The sequence below is a fragment of the Platichthys flesus genome, chromosome 6 (genome assembly GCF_949316205.1).
Source record: "Platichthys flesus chromosome 6, fPlaFle2.1, whole genome shotgun sequence".
Classification (NCBI taxonomy): domain Eukaryota; kingdom Metazoa; phylum Chordata; class Actinopteri; order Pleuronectiformes; family Pleuronectidae; genus Platichthys; species Platichthys flesus.
In genome coordinates this window covers 6899501-6925150 of record NC_084950.1, presented here as the reverse complement: position 1 = coordinate 6925150, position 25650 = coordinate 6899501, and the positions used below count along the sequence as shown (strand labels likewise).

The 25650-nt window shown below is 41.3% G+C and overlaps 2 protein-coding genes across 2 annotated transcripts; one reads left to right on the top strand and one right to left on the bottom strand.

Moving 5' to 3' along the window:
- Nucleotides 1-4447: 4447 nt before the first annotated feature.
- si:ch211-106e7.2 (uncharacterized) lies at nt 4448-16453 on the top strand. Its single transcript, XM_062390625.1, has 3 exons — nt 4448-4712; nt 10235-14475; nt 15956-16453. Exons 2-3 carry the CDS (start codon nt 10281-10283, stop codon nt 16054-16056), a joined length of 4296 nt encoding a protein of 1431 aa, XP_062246609.1. The 5' UTR covers nt 4448-4712; nt 10235-10280; the 3' UTR covers nt 16057-16453.
- Nucleotides 16454-16709: 256 nt separating this feature from the next.
- etfbkmt (electron transfer flavoprotein subunit beta lysine methyltransferase) lies at nt 16710-21703 on the bottom strand. The gene is made up of 3 exons (XM_062390829.1): nt 21367-21703; nt 19355-19485; nt 16710-18533 (listed from the first exon to the last, which is right to left on the bottom strand). The coding sequence occupies exons 1-3, from the start codon at nt 21660-21662 to the stop codon at nt 18184-18186; spliced, it is 777 nt and encodes a 258-aa protein (XP_062246813.1). The 5' UTR covers nt 21663-21703; the 3' UTR covers nt 16710-18183.
- Between the last annotated feature and the right edge of the window lie 3947 nt (nt 21704-25650).

Sequence of the window (25650 nt, the reverse complement as noted above, 5' to 3'; positions counted from 1 at the left end):
ATGAATGTTGTAGCTTGCCGACACTTAGATGAGACAACACGAGCAGTATGGAGCATGGTATGTTTTTTGTGATGTTTACATACATCTGAAGAAGAATTCCTCTGGTCTAAACGCTGTTTACCACTTTAACTCCTCAAGTGTTTTGTCAACTCAAACACTTCACCCACCCCTCGATCGGCATAGTGGTGAGTAATTAATGAGGGAATTTTCATTTTTCTGCGAACTGTCCCTTTAATGAGGGTAAATGGATGAGGTAAATTCAGTTCAAAGCTTGACCTCTACATGACAAGTGTTCTATGACTAGTTATATAACTTGTGTGGATCAAACTTGGCTGTAGTACAGGAAATACCAATCCTCAGTTGTTACCTTATATGCAAAAAACAAACATACAAGGCCGCACAAAGGGTTGGCTCAACAATGTGCGTCAACATTATTTCCAAACACTGCTAGATCGGTGGCTGTGGAATACCCCTCTTCTGAAAAAGATAAGCAGTTCTGTGTAAATGAGGAACTAGAATCAGCAACATGGTTCAGACCAGAGATAGGAACGGTCCAACGATTTGTGTGTATTGAAAAGATCTTCAATCACTAGCAACTATGGTCCAGCAAAATTGTTGGCTAAAATATGAAATGATATTTAAAAGGGATAGTTATAGCAAAGTTTAATTCACTAATTATCTACTGACCACGATGCTGATGGAGGGGTTGGCGTAGTGCTCACAAAACACCTTTATGCCTAAATAGGAAGAAGCTAAGCTAGCGGCCCGAGCCACATGAAAGTGTGTCCGAGGGTCCGTGAACGCACCTCGTAGGAAGATATCAGCACACATTTAGGCTAAAAACGTGGTGTAAATGATGTCATTTCGAGACGAATTTGAATGTTGGGGCTTGTTGACACTTGGATGACACCACAGGAGCAATATGGACGCATTTTAGTTTTTTCTGTTGTTTAATTACGTCTGAAGAAGGACACACCATTCATTGACTTCAATTGTATTGGATTCTGCTGCAGCAAAGTTTACCCCTGAATCTGGTTTGTAAAATTCACCCCAATGGGAAGCTGTTGGCTCGTTCCCCTCCCCCCAAGGTTGTTTCTTAAGCCAAGATCAGGATCTTCTGATTATGAACAATGCCTTAGTTTAGGACAACAGGCCAAGATTCATTCAGTCAACAAAGGTTAGGTTGAACAGGATTCAACAAGATCAATACATGGGAAAAATAAACATGGTTAGTATGGTGCATGATCAAAGCTCACATTTTGTTTACATCCCCCTCAATCCAGAGTTACCCATGTCATAAAGGTTTACACTGATGTAAAGAGGTGTGGGCGGCAGGGTTGTGTTAAATTCCTAACCCTTTAAAGTCTGGTTAATTTAAATATCAATGTCAAGAAACAATCTAACCCTCTGGATGGTGCCTTGGCAGTACAATGGGATGCCTCGAATTACAACTCATATCGACGTAAGTTATCATTGTGAATAGTTAAAAGCAGAACTACAGATATTTGCAATTGTCATTAAGGATTGTGTGACGAGTTTAAGAAAGAAACTTGTCACAGGTAAGTTAATCTTTCAAACTAGTATATAATCCACGCACATAGGAATAGGGTGATGGCGAGAGGCGGTGGTCTAGTGGCAGAAACTTGGACTATGAGCAGAGAAAGTCTCTGGTTCGTCTCTGGTTCGACTCCACGGAGAGACAACAAAAGACGAACCTGGTTTGATCTGTCCAAAAATCCAAGAGTCTTGTGCCCCTGAGCAAGGCACCTTACTCCCCCAACATCTGCTCCCGAGCGCCGTATATAGTCGCTCACTGCTCTGTGTGTCCTGCACCAGATGGGACAAAAGCAGAGATTACATTTCCCTACCTGCATGAGTGTGCCTGTGTGTGTCTTTGCATGTGTTTGGGACTAATAAATGCATCTTAATCTTAATCTTAAAAGTAATTATCGTATATTTGATGCAGCCGAGAGGTCAATGATGTTGTAGAAGTTGTTGATGATGAAGGAAGGATTCCGAGGACCCAGTAGTTTCAGTGTAACAAAGTTTATTACAAGAAATAACAGGTCGGGACGAGCTCTAGAGAATCGGAGACATCACACAGCCAAATGGTGAAAATCTGACGTGCTGGGGTCTTACACACAGTTATACACAGTATATAGGGAGTTTGGTTCCACCCATGACTTCAGGTAAAACACATCCCACATGGGATTTCTGACTAAATAAGGGCACATTTTTGTGTCCGAACATGAAGACACACGGGTCAAGAACATTCCTTTTGAGCCCATCTGTTAACTGGTCAGAGATGATTCCCTAGGTCAAAGGTCGTCCCCAAAAGGTAAAGTAAATAAGACAAACATCTGGTGGACTCTCTGAGAATGTCTGAGTGTCCAGAGGGCAAGCACCATAATTGTAAGCCTGTCTTTGTGTTTTTAAGCCTATCTCAACATGTTTTACTCTAACGAATACACAACATAATAAAGCTAATTCAGTTTCATGTTATTAAAGTCATTGACTAAAGTATTCCTTGCAGACAAACCAAGTAGGATGAATGTAAAGTATAAACTTCCCTCTGCTCTGTAGACTGACTGTATAAAATGCTCAGCACACAAAAAAGAATATAACAGATGTGTTGCATGTTCTTTTATCCCAAATATGAGAAGAGCCGGTCACGGTTTGGTTCAATCAAATATATTTTATTAAGAAGCAATGAAAAGGTATCAAAGGGGATAATCTCCCACAGAGCTGTTGATAACAGTCCACATCAAGTCTCTCCACTTCTCTCTGTGAAAACATTATTATATAATTAATATGAGAACTGTTGAATCTAAACTGTCTATTTCACTCTTAAATTCCATAACAGGCTTAATAAACGAGGTGGCAATGGTATCAGAATATTTGTGAAACATTTAGTTACTATCACATGCAACATTTAGCGTATTTATATTAACTTATTCAAATTCAAATCAAGTCACAACCAAACACATGACTCTGTAGTAATGTAGTTAACTTGCTTCAATCTGTTCATAATTAGTCATGTTAAATAAAAGGTAACTTTTATAACAATTACATATTTAAAACCACTTGAGGCATGTAAGCATATGATTATATTGATAGATAAAACAATACGATTTGTTGTAGTGTAGTTTCAAGGTTACTTACCTCTAGTGAGTTCGTTATAAAGATCGCGGTAGCATGTCCCTGGTAGCCTAGCTCCTTAGCCTGAGCTAACCAGGAAACATTGATCTCTGCAGGCGTGTCAGTCTTCAAGCGCTCCGGCTCCTTGCCCATTTATCGATTAGCCATGAAATAGGAGGAGTCAGCACCGGCAAGATGGCTCCGGCTGATGTCATGGACCCTCCTTCCATTTTAGTCGATGGTAAAAACATGCTAAGTACCTAGGAATGCTAGCTCCTCCATCAACAGGTCAAAGGGCATCCCCTGAGGGATGCTCTATGGTAAAGACATGCCTCGTACCTAGGAATGCAAGCCCCTCCATCAACAGGTCAAAGGGCATCCCCTGAGGGATGCTCTATGGTAAAGACATGCCTCGTACCTAGGAATGCAAGCTCCTCCATCAACAGGTAAAAAAGCATCCCCGAGGGAGAGTGCTCCTGCCCCCATCCTCCTTCTTTTGTTTAGAGTTCAGTTACAATGCCATCTTCACAGACACACACACACACACACACACACACACACACACAGACAAACATAGATTTTAAAATCGGAAATGAGGTTAGTGAAATCTAAAGATAACATTTCAAATGAAATATAAAATCTTTGATCCACATCTAAATGTTGAATCTAAATTTTAAATCAAATGGTAATTGGAAATGCTAATTTTACACTTTAAATTGAAATGTGAAATCTAAACGTTCAATTCAAATGTAAATCTAAAAGTGCTGGTTTACAATCGCTGCCCCACACGCTGCAAAGGCAGGTAGACAACACGCACAGCACTCTAGAATAACAATTCTTACACAACGCAATCACGAACATTGAGAATGACGATGCATATAGCTATAATGATAATTTGTATGAATAAAAGTTCACAAAGACGCCTGAGGATCCCTGTAATGCACGACAAGCCCAATGCAGCTGTAGGCAGTTGTCATCTGTGTAGTTACCTTCTGAGTGGCCTCTGTAGTCTATGACTGATATGGGTCATTCAGGGGGGACACTTAGAGGGGACACTCAGGGGGGACACTCAGGCTCCCGCAGCTAAGGACTAAAACTCACAGGGAGACCAACTTTAAGATCTGTGCTGTTCTTAAAGATCAGATGGAGGAGTCACCACGATTCCTGGGGAGGAACCACAGACTGTATTTGAGGAACGTGTGGCGGGACCCGATGGGCGTGGACGCTCACGTGCAGATTCTCCTCCTGCAAGTGACGTCACACATTACACGTGGGGAATGGACAGCAGAGCAGAAGAGAGGAGGGCTGTGCAGAGGAGGACAGCGGAGAAGAGGATTGAAGATAGGAGGACAGGCAGAGGACAGACGAGAGACGGATTAAGGAGTGGAGCATTGTGGAGAGGAGCACTGTGGAGAGGAGCACTGACGAGAGGAGGACTGCACAGAACTACGTGTAGAACGTGGGCTCGGAACTTCTGAATCACAGCGGATGTAAACATTGAGTAAGGATCGTTAACACGAAGACAGTAACTTTTGTCGGACTCCGGATGAAGGAGGAGATCGTCGAGAGAAAAGGTAAGTTCGCCAGCTTTAGCAACCGATCAACAGCGATGTGTTTCCACGTTTGATTTGTCACGAGTGAACCTGGTGTTAACCTGGTCCACAGCACAATGGAATGTGCGGGACGAGAGGCAGCGGGACAATAATTCAATTAAAACAAAAGCAAGATAGGTAAAAGTCCAATGCAACACAAAACCAAAACTATATTCATTCAAATGTGCAGTGTGACAACGATAAGGAATGCACGTGTGTTTGAATAAGTGATTTCACATATTTACATGGCGACCCAATCTGTGTCTGCCCTGTTTGAGTCCAAGTCTGCAGAGCTCAACTAGAAAACCCTGAGATGCCGAATGTCTGACAATAGATAATATCACATCTGATTGATTGTATTTATACAGCCGCTTTCATGCATGAAATTCAGCTCAAAGTGCTTTGCAATAAACTCAAAGACATCCACAAGAACACGTTAGCAATGACTTAGAAGTAGTAAAAGGAATATAAAGAATTACAAAATAAACTGAATGAAAGCAACTGGTGTAAAAAAAAAAATGAGAAAGATGAGAAATAAAAGCCAGATCATAGAAACGGGAGTTGATTTGTTTGTTAAAACTATCAGCATGAAGTGTTAACATTCCGACTTCTGTTATCTGTATTGGCAACAGACTCCATTGTTTGATGCTGTCACAGACAGCGATTACTGACTAATAGATATAATTGGCCATGTTTTTGATTAGGGCTTAAGGATTTGGGGAAATAATGTATCTGACATTCTTTTAAGTTCCTTATCTTTGGCATTTGTAGTATTTTCGCTAGGGTCAATCCTTTTAACATGAGTATAAGCCAGAATCACATGCCCTTCTTTGGATTCTCAGAAGAAGGGCCGCATTTGTTTATCGAAAAGTTCTCTACCCCTAGGGAATGATCTCTGAACTGTTAATGGATGAGTGTAGAATCTTGGTACCTCATCTCTAGGCACGAGGCTTGTCCCCACTGAATTCTTCTAAACCACTGGGTGTAGGACTTTGTTTTGCCATGGGGCATGGGTATAGGCAACCTCTCTATATAGTGTGTGTGTGTGTCAGTATGTCAGCCCCTGCTTCGGAGCTGGTCGGAAACTGAAAGGGAACAAAAATGTCTCTTCTTTCTGTACACTCCTCCTTTTGGGCCAGGGTAGTTTAGATTTAGTGGGTTTGATTCAAGACCGCCCCTATTTATCGTATGAGAGACGTTAACATGCGCGTGGGTTTCTGCCTACCTCAAAGTAGGGGTGGGAATTGACAAAAATGTGACGATTCGATAGTATTGCGATATTTGAGCCCGATTCAATATAATTGCGATTCTTAACATATTGCGATACAGCAAGTATTTCGATTAGATTCTGCGATATATTCCGATTCATGTCCCCCATACAATTCAAAGGCTTTACAAAAAATGACGAAAATAAGACTGCTCAACTCACTTCAAATGACACGTTTAATTCTGTGAACAACATTGTCTTCTACACATTAACTGAAGTGCAAAAGCTAAGAAAGGGCAGTGCAAAAAAGTTTGTCTTTGAACATTCAGGACACAGGCCCGTTGTAATTATTTTCTGAATAGGAGACCTCTCACATGAATGCAGAGCTCCCAGCACATACGTTCAAATTATTTAAATACAACACAGTAACATAAAGCAGACAGAATAGACAATAAACCTGAGAATAATCAGATAAATAAGAATAACTTAGAGCTTCAATCAAATTGAGAAAAAGAAACAAAAATGTTTACTGCTAGAGTCCAGTCCAGTTGCCTGCAAGGTCAAATGCAAATATTCCCGTAACTGTATCGATATAATTGCGTGCGCAAAATGTTGCGATCGTGAACAGAATAGATTTTTCCCCCCACCACCAAAGCCACAAGCGGTGGATGCTGACCACTAAACACTTTCCGATTAAATATAGCACATGAAGCTAGTATGTCCAATAAACCTTTAAAATAGGTGGTCCTCTGTGCTGTCTGGGGACACACACATTTGCCGCTCCTGGTATTTCATGCTGGCCTGATACGATGATGATTTAACAAGTGAACGCAAGTTGCACTGTACAGGGTGCCGCTGCAGAGCCGCGGGTGGCCAACCCCTGGCTACGGCGAAAGAACGATTTGTTTACTTTTCCACCGTTAAAGAGATGCGGGTTCGAAACCCCTTAGTTAGGGTTAGGAAAACCCTGTAATCAGTATAATAATAAGCTTTTAATTAAAACCGTCGCCTAATAGAATCATTTGTCGTTGAATTCTGGAAAGCGACACAACTCGCTACAACATACAGGGTTGGATGATGATCTTGAAGATGCTGCAACATGTTTCACCAGCACATTTTGCAGATCGGATATCCATCTACTTGACCCTTGTCATTTTTTAGAAACCCTGTTGTAGAAAAACCTTTCACAAGCATATAGCAGATACTGTGTATGGCCTTTGAAAATGTCTAATTATAAACATGCATAAAGCAAATGCACTCACTCAGCTAAGCATTTTAATTTAAATTTGTTACACTAATTGATGACAAGCCCCCACCATACAGGTTAGACCCATATGGGTTAATCGAAAATGTCTATGTAGAGAGAACTGTCTGATAAGATAAGAATCTGCAGACCTATATAATCTGTACATTTAAGAGAGATCAAAGTCCACCTCTACCATCCATCAGGTTAAAAAACGCATGATCACGGGTTGATAGTGCTGCGATTTTTAGTCCCTGCCTCTCTCATGATTTCCCTGAGTGGAAAGTAAAGGAGGGTAATTTGGTTGTAATAACTTGAGCATTGCTGGAAGAGAGCTGTGACTCAAGCATTTCATTGCCAGCGACTGCTTAATGTTATTGTTGTGCATTTGACAATAAAAATCTTGAACCTTGGAGCAGTGTTAACTCCATAGTCCTCTATCCAGTCTGAAACAAACCCTGTCATCCCTAAAAATGTCATCATCTGTCCCGTAGGGATAAATCTCTTCTAGATACTCAACTTGTTGTTGGCAGCACTGTAATTTAGTCTTGGAGGCTTTGGCTTAATATTTAGACCCTTGGCCCTACCCCTTGTTTTCGAGGATTATCTTGGCCCTTGAAACAGAGTCACAAGGGACAGATGTTGAAATCTTCCCCTTCGAATTGGGACAGCACTTCAAGAAGCCATTGCATCATCAGTAGTCATTGCGAACTCCTGACACGTCGTCAGTAGTCGTCGATGTTAAGAGACGAGACAGTTTTGCCGTGGATGTCATGGGCGCGACATCGCAGTCTATTGTTTTAATGATGTGAAAAAAGTGACAATAATATATTGAAATGATACTAAAATAAGATGTTACAATCTTTATCCTTATTAAATCCTTATTAATGTAGAAAGTACTACTTTTTGGTCTCTTTTCCAGCTTGCCAGTGATTCGCAAATCATTCTGAGTACCCCTGGGTTTAAAGTTTGGGTCAGAAAATCTCCATTTGGAGGGGTATAGAGCCCTACACCCTATCCCTCGTCCCAACAGGTATTAGGACAGCCCACCCCTAAATCAGGGATGTCCAAACTAAGGCCCGCGGGCTAACTGCGCCCCGTCACCATTTTAAACTATCAATTTAGTTGCACTTAAAAGGCTCTTACTTATAGAACTCTTTACTTTTGCCCTATTTTTGAAGATATAGTACTTTCTGGATTCTTGTCGTTCTGGGATTGTACCCTCGGGGTTGAATGCTGTGTCGACGTACTCGTTTAAATGTATGGTTCTCCAAGGGTTGCGAGTTTTGCAAAGCAATTAGAGACGCCTTCTTTGTGTGTGGCAGTCTTCGACTGTTCTTGCAAGCACGCAAGAAGGGGTACGCAAGCACACAAGAGGCAGGCAAGGGGCTCTTGTGTGCTTGCGTGTACCTGAAAATGCAGAAGCATGTGCCGGCCTTTAGTCGCTTTGCATAAAAGCGTCAGCTAAATGTAATGTAATGTACAGTGGCCCACTGTACTGCACTTCTCAGTTTAGACACTAGGTGGTGCCCAACTCACCCCTGACCTGCCAGCTGTCCCTCAGAATGCTGCCACGCGTATATGCATGCAAACAACTGCCTTCAGCTAATGAAATGCTAAAGAAAGCAGAACACGTCAATCACATAATAAACTTAGCGCGAGGTGGCACATCAGTGAGAAGCATATGATCTGGAACATCGTCTGGCGAATCCTGTAGTACTTCATTCACGACGTGTAACGGCCGGCACATGCTTCTGCTTTTTCAGAGACACGCAAGGACACGCAAACGCAAGAGCCCCTTGCGTGCCCCTAGCGTGCAGATGGCCTGCAATTCCTAGAAGGAGATCTCGGCAAACGTTGGTTTGCAGGTCGAAGAGTGTACGAAGCTGTCACCTTCGATTGTTTTGCCTATGCCTTGCTCTGCTTCATGCTGTAAATGTTCAAAATCATAATTATCTACTCACCACAATGTTTGAGTGCATGAGCTGCAGAGATTAACAGCGTTTCAGCCAACGTGACCCCTTCGTCTGACATGATAAAACAACAGAAAAAAACATAACTTGCCCCCATACTGCTTGTGTGGTGTCTGACCCTGACCTTCATATGTGACTCAAAACAATGTAATTTACACCTTGTTTTTAGCCTCAAAGTTAACTACTGGAATTTGCTATGCTAGCGGATGAAGCCACACCAATGCACAGCCCTCACGTGCCATTTTGAGAAATTGTGTGCGGTTTTCCTCATTTTTTGGTGAACTATCCCTTTTAATGGTTGGACGAATAAGCAAGTGCTGAAAGATCATTTTATCTGTTAAGCTACGCTTGAAAAAACTGAACGAATTTCAAGAAGAGCAGTGTGAGTCGTGCGGTTTAACTGAGTTGCTTCCCTTGCAACAAACTGGGTGATTATTGTGGGCTTCTTTGAGATTTTCGATCATGTCCTGCCCTTCATGTGAAATTGTTGGAGGTTGCACAGCTTATTTAAATGCAAGTTAATATGAGAACTACAAGTAGTGAAGCTTATATTGTTGTTGTAATGGAAAATGGCACTGATCAGTGCTACTGTCATGACATCCACCAGATTACATGTGTCGTATCTCTCAAGTAGCAGAGTGTTGTTGAAGTTTGTAGATGATGAAGGAAGGAGTCCGAGGACCGGGTATTTTCAGTATAATAGAATTTATTACAAGAAACTACAGGTCAAAACGAGCATCTAGATACCCGGAGATTCACAAGCCGAATAGTGAAATCTGATTAGCAGTGGTCGAAACCACACATATATAGGGAGTTTGGTTCCACCCAGGACTTCAGGTTAAACACATCCCACATGGGATTTCTGACTATAAGGGCAAATTTTTGTGTCTGAGGACTAAGATAAGTTAATCAAAAGACACTCCATTATCTTTTAAGCACACATACCAACATGTTTTAGTTCTAATGAATACACGACACATGCAACCACAAACAGTGTGTATGCCCTTATTCGGTAACGTTCTTTCCATCCTTGTAACTGTTTAAAGTAATGCTTTACAACTGTTAATTTGTCTCCTTTTAGGAAAGTTGCCATGTGGACCTACTTCAAGGCATAGCAGAGGACAAAAATGGATTATTCTACACAGATGAATGGACAATACCAACCAGTTGGACAACCCTCTCAAACTGTACATGCTGCTACTCCACCTGCTTACGACACAATGAGAAATCAGCAACCTGGGACAGCAAATATCTCTTGTCAGTTCTGGACAGCAGACCCCAGAATACAGCCACAACAAAATGGCCATGTACCCTTTCAAGATGGAACTCAGCCCAGCAGTCAGATGGCAAATTGGCAAACCTCAGCTGCTCCTCGTCAGGCAAGTTCCTCCCAGTCAACAGCTGGGAGGAATGATAAACATTATGTTTTATATCAGAAATACCCCAACTTGACAGGTATACTAGGTGAAGTCACTTCTATGCCTTATCAGAACGCTGCTCAGAATTCAAAGACGCAGACTCTACCCACAATGAACACTGAACACTCTCAACAAAACACAACTGCATATTTGATCCGATCAGCTACATTTCATGGTAACCAATCCATAAGGACACAAGATGTACAAAATAATGGGGTGCAGAAAAGTTATCAAGTTGTAAATGGCAAGCTGTCTAATCCCTGCTCTACCTACATTAACGCAGCTACCTTGGCTCCTTGTAAACAGACAGTTTGTGCCAGCACAATACAGCTAACAAGACCACCTGCTAACAACCAGGATTACCAACAAAATGTCTCTCAACATAGATTTACCACTAGCAACCCGCCAAACTACAGTGAAGCTATCTCTGAGTCCTGCACACGCAACAGCATCACAACAAATCCCCCACCAAGGGGACAGATTTGGGGTTATTCCAGCATGAGTCCGACAACTCAACAATACACTGCTCAACTCAACTCAACACCTAACAATGCAAGAGAGGCCACCTACAGGCCACCTTGCAGCTCCATAAAAAGAAATGGGCTTCCCCTAATAGCGCAACAACAAATTCCCAATCAAAAAGAGGAAGCAAAGATAATCTCACAAATTGCTGAGTCTCTTCGTGAATCGTACCAAGCTGACAAAGTTGGACGTCATCCAGTGAAAACTAATTCACCATCCACGTGGCGGCTCATCGCACCGGCAAGTCAGGTCTGCGAGGTCAGAATGATGGAGCGTCATCAAACAATGCAACTTGGGACATCAGCTGCTGACAGATCTAACTCATTTGCCACCCAGCGCCTACAGCTCATTGCTAAACAAAGTGTTTTGTCAAGAACACAACCCATTGTTACATCACCTCAGCAAAGTTCTGCACCAGATGTCTACCGTGTCACAACAGAAGATGGATTTACAGCTGGAAATAGGGAGAGGAGTGCATTTTTTCCCAAAAATGACAGCATCTCTACGGTAAATGTAGTTGAATCTTCAAGTGATGGATCTCAGTTTATGCAGCTGCCTGAGGGCATTTTGCTCCAGAGAGCCGAGACCAAGTTGACTGTAGAAAACAATAACGAAATGCTCTGTTCAGTTGGAAAAATGGACAGCTCAATCCAATCGTCTCCCAGTCGCATGTGCAAGAGAGCTGTTGCTGTTGTACAACCACTGTTACAAGAAAACTACACAGCGCTCAACAAGCAAAACTCTTCAAACCCAATTAAACAATTGGAAGAGTGCACTGCAAAATATTCCTCTTTACGCAACCCTTTAGAAATAAGTACTTCTCCGTCTGTAGCAAAAAACAGTCAAGCTATACATTTGAGTGAAGGATTGAATAAACACCTACAAGATGGACCTCAAGACAAGATACAAAACCAGTCATATGCACATGAACAAGGATCTGAATTATCTAGTGACCGGAGAATACCAATAGCTGTTCAACAGTCTGTTACCCCTGAGGGGCTAGAAGGCCCACATCGTGATTTGAACAAAGCTCAGGTGCCACTTAATAAAAATACCTGTGATTTCGACCTGTCCTCGATCCCAACAACTCAGTGGACTACTGACAAATTAATGCATTTTATAACGGATTCTGAAAAAGCCCAGACAATACGTTCGAAAAAGTTGTATTCTGTGCAAGAAATAATTAGAATCTTTTGGATGGGCAAGGTTGACATTTTCAAGAATAAGCTCAAGTCAGGCTGGTATAAAAATTTAATGACGGATGTTACGACATTCTGCTGTGAACATGTGACTAATGACTCTGTCATTCTATCACAAATAAAAGGAAGCTTTTCGAAGCAACTCCAAAAGTACCATTTCCTCAAACATAATGAAATGTATTCAGAGCCGCCCTACCAATCATCATGGTTGAATATAAATGAGCAGGTAGATGACATTGACAAAGAGTTTGGCTTTTCCCGGAATTTAAGGCCTCATGTTAGCTCACGTGGGAGTGACAGCCAATTAGATGAATTTGAAGCCACAAGCAGCATTTTTGCAGACAATTTAAGTGACGTGTCCAACGACGCCTTGTCTCAAACAGAGCTCAGATCTGTTGTCCAAGTTGAAGAAGCTCCCACTGTTGAAAATACATCAAGTCGAATTTCCTCACCCAATGACATAGACCCAGACAGTGCGAATTCCAATGACCAACACTACTCGTTTGAGATACAAGTTTTGTCCCCAGAAGAAGCTAAAGTTATCTTTGGGAAAATGCAAAGTAATCTACCACAAAGTATGGACACTCCGAGTCAGCCAGAGAATGTCACGAAAAGCTCTGTTGAGAAGGAGCTGCCTGACTTTGGACAGAGTGTCACGAAAAGCTCTATGGAGAATGAGCTAACTGAAGTTGGTGACACATTGAAGGACTCAAAACTGGAGAGCAAGAAGAAAGTTTCTTTAATAGATGAATTTTGCTGTCTCGCAGGGTGGATAGAAAAGTTTTATGGGAAAAACACTTCTTCGAAATGTGCGTGCAAGGAAAAACAAGATCACAAAGACTGTACAGAAAAGACACTTGATAAGGAGACGAAAGTACAAAATAGCAATCAACTTGCGATCAGGTTGGACCATGTCCACTCTGCCATAGAAACAGACCATCAACTGAGTGCTGAGGAGAACAGTGACAGTCAAGTTGTACCATGTAGTTCGACTGATGACATCAGTCAAACTGTAGACTTAACCGAAGATGAGAAGAGACTTCGCTCACATTCTGCTCAGGAAAAACAGAACATGTCCCCATCAACAATAGACGATAGCCAATTAAGCCCTTTAGTCTTAAGTGACAGTGAAGTTGAAGATGTCTCTTGCAGTGGAAGTGAAATTCCAAACCAGATCCGTCAAAATGGTATTTGGATGTCAGACTCTGAGGAGAAATGTGTACAAGAACAGCCGAAGTCAGAAGGAATAGGTCAGTCAAGCCCTTCAGACAAAAGCAAGGGAGAATTCATGAAGGTCATTAATCTTGTAAGCCATATGTCAGACACTGCGGTGAGCTGTCCAAAAGCTCAGCTGACATCCACAGATGTAGCAGGGTCCTCCTTGGAAGTGGAAAAACCAACTCAAACCGGACCAGCGGACGGCCTCCACAACACCTCCAGTCAATGTGATAAACTGGAAACAGTTGAAAGAAAGAGGAAGTTGCACAGTGATGAAGATATGTCTCAATTATTGAAGAATTTAAAGAAACGTGTAAATAGGAACGTTTCTGGTAATGCTGCTGAGAGTAAACCTTTGGCCTCTAATGATAAAACAGTACAACTGGTCCTGTATGGCTCAAAACGAACATTATTTGGTGACAGAAAGAGTGATGGTGAATATACAGGATCTCATGCATCACACAGACCTCCCAACATGGTCTCTGTGACTCTCAATCCTTTGAAGAGAAAGTCAAGTGTTCCCACACCGGAATATTCTGTCAAAGGACGGATTCTTGAAAAATGGAGGAGAAGTTATCTACCAACTACACTTAAGCTCAGAAAAAAACTGAAAACACATCACGGTACCTTACCTCGGACATATCTCAAGAAAGCCGAAACAGCTTGCCCCTCCAAAACCAAAGAGCTGCCAGTTTGCAATGAAATGAAGAGAAAGGGAAAGACCGACTACAGCGTGAATCGAAAGAAGAGGCGACTCGTGTGTACCAGACTCGTACTTGGAGATGAGAGTAGAAGGAATGATGTGGGTGACCTGCTACCGTCTGATAAGGAGAGAAGTGACGACGGAAGCCATACCCACACACCTGGTCGAGAGAACTACATCTTGAAGTTCAGTGTGTTACCCAACACTTTCCGCTTTGCAGATGGACCCAATGGGAGAAAGCAAACAACTGCTGATGTGTCAGGTAAATAATAATTTAAACACTATTGAGTTTCTCCAATGTTGGCAATTTTATTAAGATATCACTACTTAAGATTCATCTTTTTAAAAAATCATGTGATGTCTATAGCTTTTATTACCTGTATTTTTATTATTATGAATATGTCCTCATATTGGTTGTTTTTTTACAAAACAAACTATAATCAAATACAGTTTGTTTCTAGGAATTGTTTAACCCCAAATCAAACTTTTCCTTCTGTGTTTGAAAAGCCCTTATTGATGTTGACCTTTCACTCTGCGTGGTATGCGCTCAATAACTATAGTCTGGCCTAGTATTACAAATGAATATATGTATTCAAAATAGACGCTGGAACCCCAAGAACACATGATGTCTGGAGCAAGACCAAACATGGTTGCTTCTGACACCATTCAAATTGGCACATAAGGAATAGTAGTGGGAGACAGACAGGCTCCAGATTTGGGAAGGTGTGGTGCCATTATATTTAGGATGAGGTGAATAGTCTGAAATAAAAAGGAAATGGAGAAACCCATCGCCTGATTAGAGGAGATGGCCAAATAGAACACGAGGGTGGGCCATGTGAGCAGCGGTTGTTAATCCAACAAAAGCACCCACAAATACACCAAACACACATAAACACATCATTTGTCCATATACTGTAGGAGACGTGTTGAAGAAGATGCTCATGAGGAATGAACATCTTCTATACTCTTTGATAAACAGCATTGCTTGCAGTTCTGAAATGTGCACGTGCAAGCCACATTTCCAGCAACTTCTCATCAGTGTGTATGTGAGGGACTTTCTCATTGTCGTGCCAACTGTGTGTGCGCCCCTGTTTGGGTGTGTTTTGTGCATAAAAGGTTACAACTGAGGATTGGTATTTCCAGTAGTACAGCCAAGTTGCATCAACACAAGTTATATAACTGCACGTGGAACACCGGTCATTTAGAGCTCAAGTTACACAATTGGCACACTGTGGTTGAATGCCTTTTAAATATTTTTTTGCATATGATTCCCGTAATCACCAGAGCCGCCCAAGTCTGTGGGCATTTGTTATGATGGAGTGAAAGATCAGATCGCTAAGGCTTTATCCACACTGTTCCCTCCCAGGATAAAAAAGCAACACTGATGCTACATTTATACATGCGGCCCACTCCAGAGCTCCCAAGTCTGGAAACTGTTGAACTTTTTTGGTTGAAATCTCTGTAGTATGGGTCATCAGAAAATGAGACGTACGATTCCCCCAGTTGACTGATTGGTTCTTAAAAGTCAAGACTCATCTGTCAGCGATGAGTGTAAAACATTGTGTAATGTTTCTGCCAGTGACAGCTCCACCTTGCTTGTTAGTCCCAGAAAGGAAAGCTTAATATTTACCATCAATTTTATGTAACTTGTGTGATTAATATAATCTCTCATGCTTTGTTTTCTATAACAGATGTTCCAATGTCCTTTTGTTTACCTAATTCTGACTTTTCTTTTCTTCCAGGTAACTCTGCTGGAGGAAACAGCCCTGCGTTCCCAAGACCTCCAGCCTCTTCCAAGAATTTCAATAGCAAAACATTTCGAAGGAGCAGCCATTCAAAGTAATAATATACAAGCAATAGTTTTGTGTAAAACAGAGACAGATTAAACATCCTCTCTGGGAAATTATTATTTTGTGAAATGTTTCATTCTGTGTACGTGTATATTTGCTTTACAGTACCAAGCAAGTTACGACTGCACATGCCACACATAAAAGTCATATTGTATATTATAAGTTAAGTTAGATTTTGAATGCCTTACAGAAGTATTGAGTGCAAATGTAACTTTGAGTATCTGTAAAATTTCATTTACAATATTTATATTTTTTTACATCAAAAATATGTGTTTTATTTTTACATTTTTGTAATGTTTTCTTTTTCTAAACAAACACTTTTTTATTCTGTTTTGCAGTTGTTTGTATTATTTGTGTAAATAAACCGCACCATGCATAAAGAAATGTAATCATGTACACACCCTTTGTCTGTATGCATTTATTCTTTGCATGCTTGTGTACTAATACTATGTGTCTGTTTTAGGGGGTGTTGAATAAGTTGCTAAGCTAGGTGTGAAACTATGTTGCATAACGTGCATTCTTAAAACCACAGGCAGCTGTGTGACGCATATTTGCATATACAGGATGTCTCACGCCTTTTGCATTGCACGGTATCTTAAATCCTGTAAAACCATCGTATAGCATTAAGTGAGTTCAGTCAGACAACTCGCGTTCGAACATTTATTTGCAGCAGTAGAACAGGTTTAGTGTTTGTCGTCTAGGCTCCAACTTAATCACTCACCTATATGATAACACATGAAAAATGGGAGTGATGAGCAATAACTTGTAGACCAGGCGGGTGTGTATAACAGATGGCTGTGGCGAGTGAGATACGTCACTTGTATGTCACATGATTGCCGCAGCGCAGCTCGAGTTGGCCGCCTGAATCAGCTCGCTGGCACGGCTCTATTCACCTGCACTTTTGCCTTGCACGCTATCTTACATCCTGTAAAACCAATGTAAGCACAGGATGTGTCCTGACCTTTTGCTTTGCATGCTGTCCTCTATCCTGTAAAAACATTGTATAGTATTGAGGAAGTCACAAGAACACATAAGGTCATAACATCCGGCAGCAGACAGTATATAACCCTATGTTATTTAGGCCACAGTGCGCACTCTGTGCCTTTCAAATACTTTTGTATCTTTCAACAAGACATTGAGAATTCAATCAGAGCCTCACAGAGCAACTGACTTTACTTCACTTTACAGAGCGCCCCAATGACGATGGAAGCAATAGAACTCGACTTAAGAGCTCATTAGCATCGGACAATCGGTATCTTGTAAATTTAGGAATAAATTTGCTGTTACCCATCGTGTGACAGTCACAAAACTTTGGGACCCACGCTTCTACGTCAGAGATGTCTGCCTGAAGGGTGAGTTTCCACGGGTAGGTGGTCACCTTAAGTGTGGTTTTTGAGGTATGGGATGGGCTCACTAGGAGTCTTTCACCACGAGGTGCGGATTGAACATTGTGAAACACTAGGAATTAGACGCTTACTAGCCTAGGACTGTGCAAGGACTAGCCCAGTATAACAACCCTACGATCCTTAAGAGTGATAGCTTATCTGTCGGTGTAGAGTCATGACCTAAGGGAAACCAGATTCTGCCTAGACAACTCAGAGAATTGATCACTCTCTTGATTGTCACCTGTAATGCGTCTCCAACCATAAATCCTCCTCTGAGCAAACGGGCTAAATACTTTGACCATGTACACTCTGCGGTGGACGATAGGGCTATGAACGCTAAGGACCTTGGAAGTGCTAGGTTGAAATAGGCCGTTACAAAATAGCTAGGCTGGTAACCGTTACAAGAGTCTGGACCTCACTGCCGCTTGATTCACAGAAGCTGCCAAAACACTCTTTAATTCCTCAACTCTGTTTCATCAGTATTTATTACATTTGAAAAAGTGCAAATGAAATAAACAACTTAAACTAGTTTTTTGAATTTATTTTCTATCATTATACCCTTAACATCCACATATAAAGATTCTCCTCAGTCAAGTTGTGTATATGACTACAACACAGTATTCCGGATATATTAAAAAACTGGAACCACAAAGTGTCCGCAGTGCTTTGCAGATGTTCATAGCAGAAGTATTAATTACATTCATGTAAGAGGGTGCAGGAGATCCTCTGTTGGCCTCAGACTTCAGGAGTGTAGCACCAAACACTGCTGCAGGTCAGTCCGTAGTTTTCTTCTCTGACAGACTCCGGCAGCTCAAACTGAGCCAGTTGACGCAGGAGCCGCCGGATGCTGTGTCCCTCAAACTGTTCTCTGCCGGGATCACCGATCAGGACCTGGGTGCGGTGGGTTTTGATGCAACGGTTCAACCAGCAGTGAAGGCTGGTGGCCAGGGCCTCGTCGTAGAACATGTCACCCAGGAGGATCAGGTCAAAGTCCTCTGGTTCCGAACCAATCATGTTGTCTGTCGTGCAAATGGGCGGGTCTAAGCCGTTCAGCTCGCAGTTCATGTGGAACGCAACGGCTGCAACTGTCAAACAAACCGACATATTTAGTTCTTCATTTACATCAGTTTGTCTTAGTATTAATTATTATCACATTAACAGAATAAGTGGCTGCATAAAGTGAAATCTACACATTTAGGATATGTAGTGCAGCTTATCCTTCTTTAAACAGAGTATGTGGAAATGTTTTGACATAATAACAATGTTTTCATAACTATCTGATCCACAAATCAATGGACTCTACGTCTGCTTTGGTTCATAAACAACAACAATCTTTGTTGTAATGATCTAAAATCTCAGATACCAGATATTGTTGTAGAAAAACCCTTTGAAAGCATCTGATACTGTGTGATCATCTCCTGTGAAATATGTTGACCAACTATTGAGACTGCAGTGATAGGGAAGTAGACGTGTTTGTAAAGAAGTCTAGACCTAGTGTCTGGCACACTACTGGACTTTTTATCTCCAACAATATAAGAAGAGAACTTGGTTGAAGGGCGAAACATGCCCTAGACAGAACCTGTACAACTTTGCAGTGGATTCAAACAAACTGACAAATCTAGAATTCTTTATTTAAATTTTTTACGAAAGTTTTTCAGTGAATAATCCACAGAATTTGATAATGAAAATCAGGGTTGAGTGTAATAGAAATTTAGTTAATAATTACTTATTTAACTTAATAACTACTTAATTTATGATCATATAGCAGATATTTCCATCAAGGTTACAGCTCAACATAAACGTTATGCATATAGCATGTTATTAATTTCATTAATTTGTCTTCATTATAAAAATAAATAAAAGTTATGGACTGGAACAAAAAACAACAATAGATATTGATGCATACCGGGGTCAATGTCATTAGCAACAACATGAGCAGCACCACAGAGTTTTGCAGCGATGGAAGAGGCTCCACAGCCGCTCCCCACATCCAGGACCTTCTTACCCAGACACAGGCCAGGATTGTCCAAGAGATACCTGCAGGGACGAGGCAAAAAATGAGTCTCTGAGGCACAGAAGTACTCATGAAGTCTTCTATTTGTCCTACCCCAACCCCCCCCCCCCCCCCCCCCCCCCTAAAAAAGAAAGAAAAATAGCTACAGCTGAAATCAGAGCTCTACACTTGGATTTCTGACCAGGACCAGAAAAACAGGCCTAGCTCTTAGTTTCTTTATGGATTTAATATTTGATTCCATTATTTTTTAAAGCACTCTATGGTCTTGTGCCAGCTGTTTCACATGTATGAACCAGTATGTGTCCCTTGCTGGTTCAGTCTGCTCGAGGACCTGAGAGCCGCAGCGGTTGTGCAAAACAAGTGATCGTCTGTGTGGTGGAAATCGAAAAAAAATCAAGGTTGTGACCTCAAGTTTGTATTTTGAGAGTTTTTATTAAAGCTTTAGCAAAGTGTCCACTCTGAGAAAAGAATGTTGTAAAGAGTGACCCTAACCTTTATATTCTCGGTAGTAGTAAAAGTTTGTATTCAATTAAATTTCTAACTGAATAATCACAGTTTAGAGCGTGACCAGTGTTGTGATTATATCAAATGTAATTTGCTTGGGCGCTCATATCTGCTGCAATAACACACCCACATACAGGATGTGGAATGAACTTATGTGACCTTTAGTATTGCTCAATAGGGCAGAAACCTGTGTTATCGACAACTAAACAATTGTCAAACTGCTATCATTGCATAAATCTGTGGTGTCAGTTAATGGAAAAATAGAACATGTACTCTGCAAATAGGTTCTGCAGGCCTGAGAGGAAGGCGCAGCCGCCAGCGAACCCACAGTTGAACGTTTGTGGTCGTCACTCCACTGGCAGGTGCTGCTTCTTTTCCACAGAGGAAAACACCTGTTGAACTTTCACTCCAGGGTTTACATGTAGGTAGTGTTGTTTCTCAAAGGTTTGCCTGTCCCACCACGTTCAAATCTGATGATTAACAAGCCCAATAACGGACATACAAAACAACGCCAAAAAGATTGGGGCTTGAGTGCACGTCTCCCATTGGAGGACTCAAACCTTCTCTCCTCTCAGGCTGCACCCAATTCTGTCTATATAATGTGTTGAAATTGGTTACTCAAGGCTTCTCCTGAGACATGATCCAAGAAGATTGTTGAAGTGTCAGTCAGAAACCCAGAGACTCTGTCAGTACATTTCTTGATCTACAATAAATATTCAATTTCCAGAACTTCATGTATAGAGTGTCTGATTATTCCTTCTTAAATCCTGGATCAACAAACACATATGTCCAATCGCCAGAGGTGAGGTCAAGCGTAGTTCCCGGCAAAGACACCAGGCATCACATTAGTCTCCTGGATTACAGGCAATACCAATGTGTCTGATGTAAATATGTGTTTTATAGCTTAATACCCACTTTTAAGTTTGAAAAATAAAACATGATGAACAGGATTTATCGATGGGTTGTATCGGAAAAATGAAAACACTAATCTCTCACTAATCTGCAATTATCTTTGTGACTCTAGCATTGCTTTACCTTTTGCTTTCTGCTTTGGGGTTGGGATAAAAATATACAATACATCAATTTTGGCAGAATGGCTGTATCGTGATGATATCGTCATCGTGGGTCACGTATCGTGAATTGTGAGTTACCTTGCCCCTCCCACTCCTTATCTACATCATGTGAGTGTGCTCCACCCTGGTTATACACCTCACACCCTGTAACACAGTGAGAACCTTTGTGTGTGTGCAACCTGACATGACGGTTGAACTGATATCTGCAGCTTCTCTATTAATATTCCAGTTATTCTGGTCTGCTTTGTGTGTCGGGCATCGACTCATTCAAATCCATAGGGGTCCAGATTCTTCTCCGTGACGCACCGCACTATCAGCTCTTCTCACCGGGTGACTGCCTGACCCCCGGGCCAGTAGATGGCCCAGTACGGATCCTCGAAGGGCCACAGCTCGGGTCTCTCCCTCCAGAACCGGCAGTTTGGGGTGAAGAGCCTCAGTCGGATCTCCGGCGTCAGACTCTGCCCTCCACATGTTTCCGTGTTCTCTCGGATGAAACTCCGGATGTTTTGGTCGGACTGGCCGATGTGTGAGAGACTCCGGAGTCCATCGGTCTGATTCAACGCGCGCAATAATGTTTTAACGTAACGGGAACGTTTGGAGTTTAGCGTTAACAGTCCCAGCATATTCGTTGCATGTTTCCGCACGGACGCATAATAGGTGTCGGACAACAGGTTCCATTCACCTCAAGAAACAAGCACCAACATGTTACCGCTTGACATTGTTCCTACCGATAATGAGAGGAGTTTTAATCGATGGTGATGTTTTCTTATATTATGAAATGAAAAATATTGTATTGGTCCGTGCATGAGTGCATATTTTATGTGACAGATTAAATTGTTATACCTGTAGATATATTTAATAAATTTGTGTTCCAAGTTTTCATAGCTGTATAAATATTTAGAACATGTGTATGAAGGTTTTTTAGCTGTAGAAGTATTTAGAAAATGCGTAAAAAGGTGATGTAGCTTTGTAAATATTAAGTAAATATGTGGAAAAGTGTTGTAGCTGTAGACTTGTTTTTTTATGATGGACGTTTGCTAGTGAGAGGAGAACTCAGGAGGCAGCAGATCGAGTTTATTGCAGGTTTGATTAACATCAACAAATCTAGACGGTGTTCAACCTTAATAGGGTAACATGAGCAATGGTCACCTGTCTGAGGACGTGTCCGCCTGTTTCCTGTCTCCTGGGATTTCACCCAGCTGCATAAAATGTTATTTGTGTTCTTTGACTTTCACCAGCCTGATAAATTATATGAAACAGATTAGAGATTCCGTTCCCTCCCACTGAGTCTGGAACAAAGCTTGTGTGTGTCAGAACACAGATTACTTAATATTATGATAACTTTGTTAGCTCTGGGTCACACCTGCTGATACACTCTCCGTGAGAGAAATCTCTCCTTCTCTGGCTTGCACAGGATTTTCGGAAGAGGTCAGTGAAATCCTTCAGACAAAAGCAAGGGAGAATTCATGAAGGTCATTAATCTTGTAAGCCATATGTCAGACACTGCGGTTGACTGTCCACAAGCTCAGCTGATATACACAGATGTAGCAGGGTCCTCCTTGGAAGTGGAAAAAACAACTCAAACCGGATCAGTGGCTGGCCTCCACAGCACCTCCAGTCAATGTGTTAAATTGAAAGTTGCACAGCGATGAAGATATGTGTCAATTATTGAAGAATTTAAAGAAACGTGTAAATAGAAACGTTTCTGGTAATGCTGCTGAGAGTAAACCTTTGGCCTCTAATGATAAAACAGTACAACTGGTCCTATATGGCTCAAAACGAACATTATTTGGTGACAGAAAGGGTGATGGTGAATATACAGGATCTCATGCAGACCTCCAAACATGGTCTCTGTGACTCTCAATCCTTCGAAGAGAAAGTCAAGTATTCTTGAAAAATGGAGGAGAAGTTATCTACCAACTACACTTAAGCCTCGTACTTGGAGAGGAGAGTAGAAGGAAGGATGTGGGTGCCCACACAGCGTCTTGGTAAATATGAAACACATCTATTCACATCTGCTGTGACTTGTGTTGAAACTATACAACATAAAAGCTGAGTTTACATTTAAAGGTGATTTTCATTATTTAGATGTATTTTGTTGACTTATTTCTATTCTTAATGTTAGGCCTCTCTTACCCAGGAGGACACAGTGCAGAGTAGTAAGAAAAAAAAAACATCACTGTCTCCAATATATTTGCGTTGTAGTTAGAGCGGCTTGTTCTCTTCTGCAGTATCTAAGCGAGTCAAGGCCGAGTTAGGAATCCAGGCAGGAAACAAACAGAGGAGATACAAAATATCTTCAAGTGCATATTTCTGGAGACAAAAGACATTGCAAGGGTGTGATGACACGAGCCAAGGTCTAGATAGATTTGTCCAATAGAATCATTGTTTTGTGCTGAGTGTTGTAAAGGAGTTGATTAGATCCAACTGTTTGACCTGAACATGCGAGTTCAGTTAAAATAGCCTGAATCAGCATTATGCTCTATTTTTTGCATAAGTGTAATTCCAAGTTAATGTTTGTGTTCTATGAACTGTTTTGGTTTGATGGAAACTGTTTGATCAAGTACCCAGTATCTGTACACAGAGGTAAGAGAGGTCAAAGTTGAAGGACACGTTATCACGGATCGATAACAGGACAGATGTGTGTTTCAAATTGTGAATAAAAGCCAGCTGGTCTTTAGAGACGTTTGTCCGGTTTGTGCCTCACGATGTGATGTTGAGAACTCTGTCATTCAGCTGAATAGAGACCCTGATACACTCAGATAGATTATTGTTTACATTCTTAGATAGACCTTATTTTTGTTGTATTCTCTGTTGTATTTCCTGCTTCAATAAATTCACAAAATCTGAGAATTCTTATTTCATTTCTCACACCAAGAACCACAAGTATGATCTGGCTTTTCTGTAATTTTCTCTCTTTGCACTTATATTTTATTGTGTGAAGCACCTTGTAAGTCTGCTTCTGAAAAGGGCTACAGAAATAAGTCTAGTTAAGTCCATTACTATCATAAGGATTAATGCACTTGTGAATTTCTGTGACTCAAACACTTGAAAGACTTTGAATAAGTTTAATTTAGCTTCTTCAGATGGACTCACAGTAAAATCCCCCAACCCTCTCCAATTTGGTATGTAAAGGTATTTATTACCCTCCTTGTCTTCTCCTGTTGTGAGATCCCTTCCATATAACATGAGATCATAAAGTTAAAGCGTTTAACTATTAGTCGTTAAGCTAAACCTTTTGGACGAGCAAAACCACTTACAAACATCTGCTCGAACTGTGAAATACACTAATTACCTTTTCTAAACAGCTTTACTATGGCTCTTCTCATTCGTCACCATGATGCTTATCACATCATCCATCTCCAAAAATCGTCTGTCTTTCACCCAGCAAGGTTTCTCTCATGCACATATTGGAGGAGTTTAAGTGGCAAGGATAAAACATTAAAAGTTTGCATGTTGTGCTGCCCAGTAGCTCGAGTCCTTCCACAGCTGCATGTCTTCCCCGCTCTCTCTCCCCCTTTAATGCTTATCTGTCAATAAATAAAGCCAATAAAAGCCTAAACTAAAGAGTATCTATTTTGCATTTTGCATTTCCTTATATATTTGTTTTCTGAAAGCTCTGTGTCTCTCCGCTCTGGGATTCTGCAACAAACAGAAACGTTTTTCTTACTAGAACATTTCTGTAAAGTTGTTATGATGTTTACAAAGTGGAGGAAAACTTCTCCACAACTTGGATTCGGCAGAATTAGTCACTTCTCCACAGTGAGTATACAGAGGTTCTCTCAGAAGGTTTTTGTTAAGGCCGAGTTGATGCTGCATGAGTTGGGGGAAGGTTTTTTGCAGCCACATGCCCTGCTCATAAATCACCCAACATACATTGCATCCCCCGCGCCTCAACTCTGCTCTGCTGTATTCCTGCCTATTTAATTTACTACCCTAGTTAAAGGGGTATATCAAGCAACCAATCCCCCTTTTCCATCGGTACTTTTGTTCTCTCTCTCCTCCTCGGCCACTTCCCAAAACAGAAAAAAACACCTGAGGACATTTTTAACCTCAGAGCCAGGAAACATATTTTGAGTAAATAATAATTGTCATGGAAATTTACTGAATCTAACTGCCCTGTTATGGACATTTGCAGATCCTCCTGTCCTGACATGACTTTGCTCAAAGTTCAGTTGGATTGACCTTTAAAATCATTGTATAATTCTACTTAATGTTTCCATCTGCCTGATTCCAGGAAATGTTCTCTACATTGGACCTAGACGTCCCTGTGACTATTCGTTTTTCTGTCCAGTGTTTATACACTCAGGAGGGGGGGGGGGGGGGGGGGCATTTGACCCATCCTCTGCTGATGTCTGAGCGCTGGACACATCCTGTCTGGCTGATATCGAAGGATGACGTGGAGCCCCTTGATCTGTGCAGAAAAGCCAGCACATCATATGAATCATTTAGCTTTTGAGAGTTCCTTCCCTATTTGGCTTAATAGTTACATTAAATGCTTTGATATCATTGAATTGATCAGTCAGTCTCATGGTTTATTTCTTCAACAGGGAATTAAATACAAATTCCCACCACAAATATAACTCGACAGGGATCCCCACAAACGCCAAA

Bases quoted from the DNA above. Each gene is read 5' to 3' on its own strand.
- si:ch211-106e7.2 (XM_062390625.1), top strand. From the start codon at position 10,281: ATGGATTATTCTACACAGATGAATGGACAATACCAACCAGTTGGACAA. The intron at 14,476-15,955 runs GTAAATAATAAT...CTTTTCTTCCAG, and splicing joins AACAACTGCTGATGTGTCAG to GTAACTCTGCTGGAGGAAAC.
- etfbkmt (XM_062390829.1), bottom strand. From the start codon at position 21,662: ATGCTGGGACTGTTAACGCTAAACTCCAAACGTTCCCGTTACGTTAAA. The intron at 19,486-21,366 runs GTGAGAAGAGCT...TCGTCCCTGCAG, and splicing joins GGGGGTCAGGCAGTCACCCG to GTATCTCTTGGACAATCCTG. The intron at 18,534-19,354 runs GTATGCATCAAT...TTTGTTTGACAG, and splicing joins TGCTAATGACATTGACCCCG to TTGCAGCCGTTGCGTTCCAC.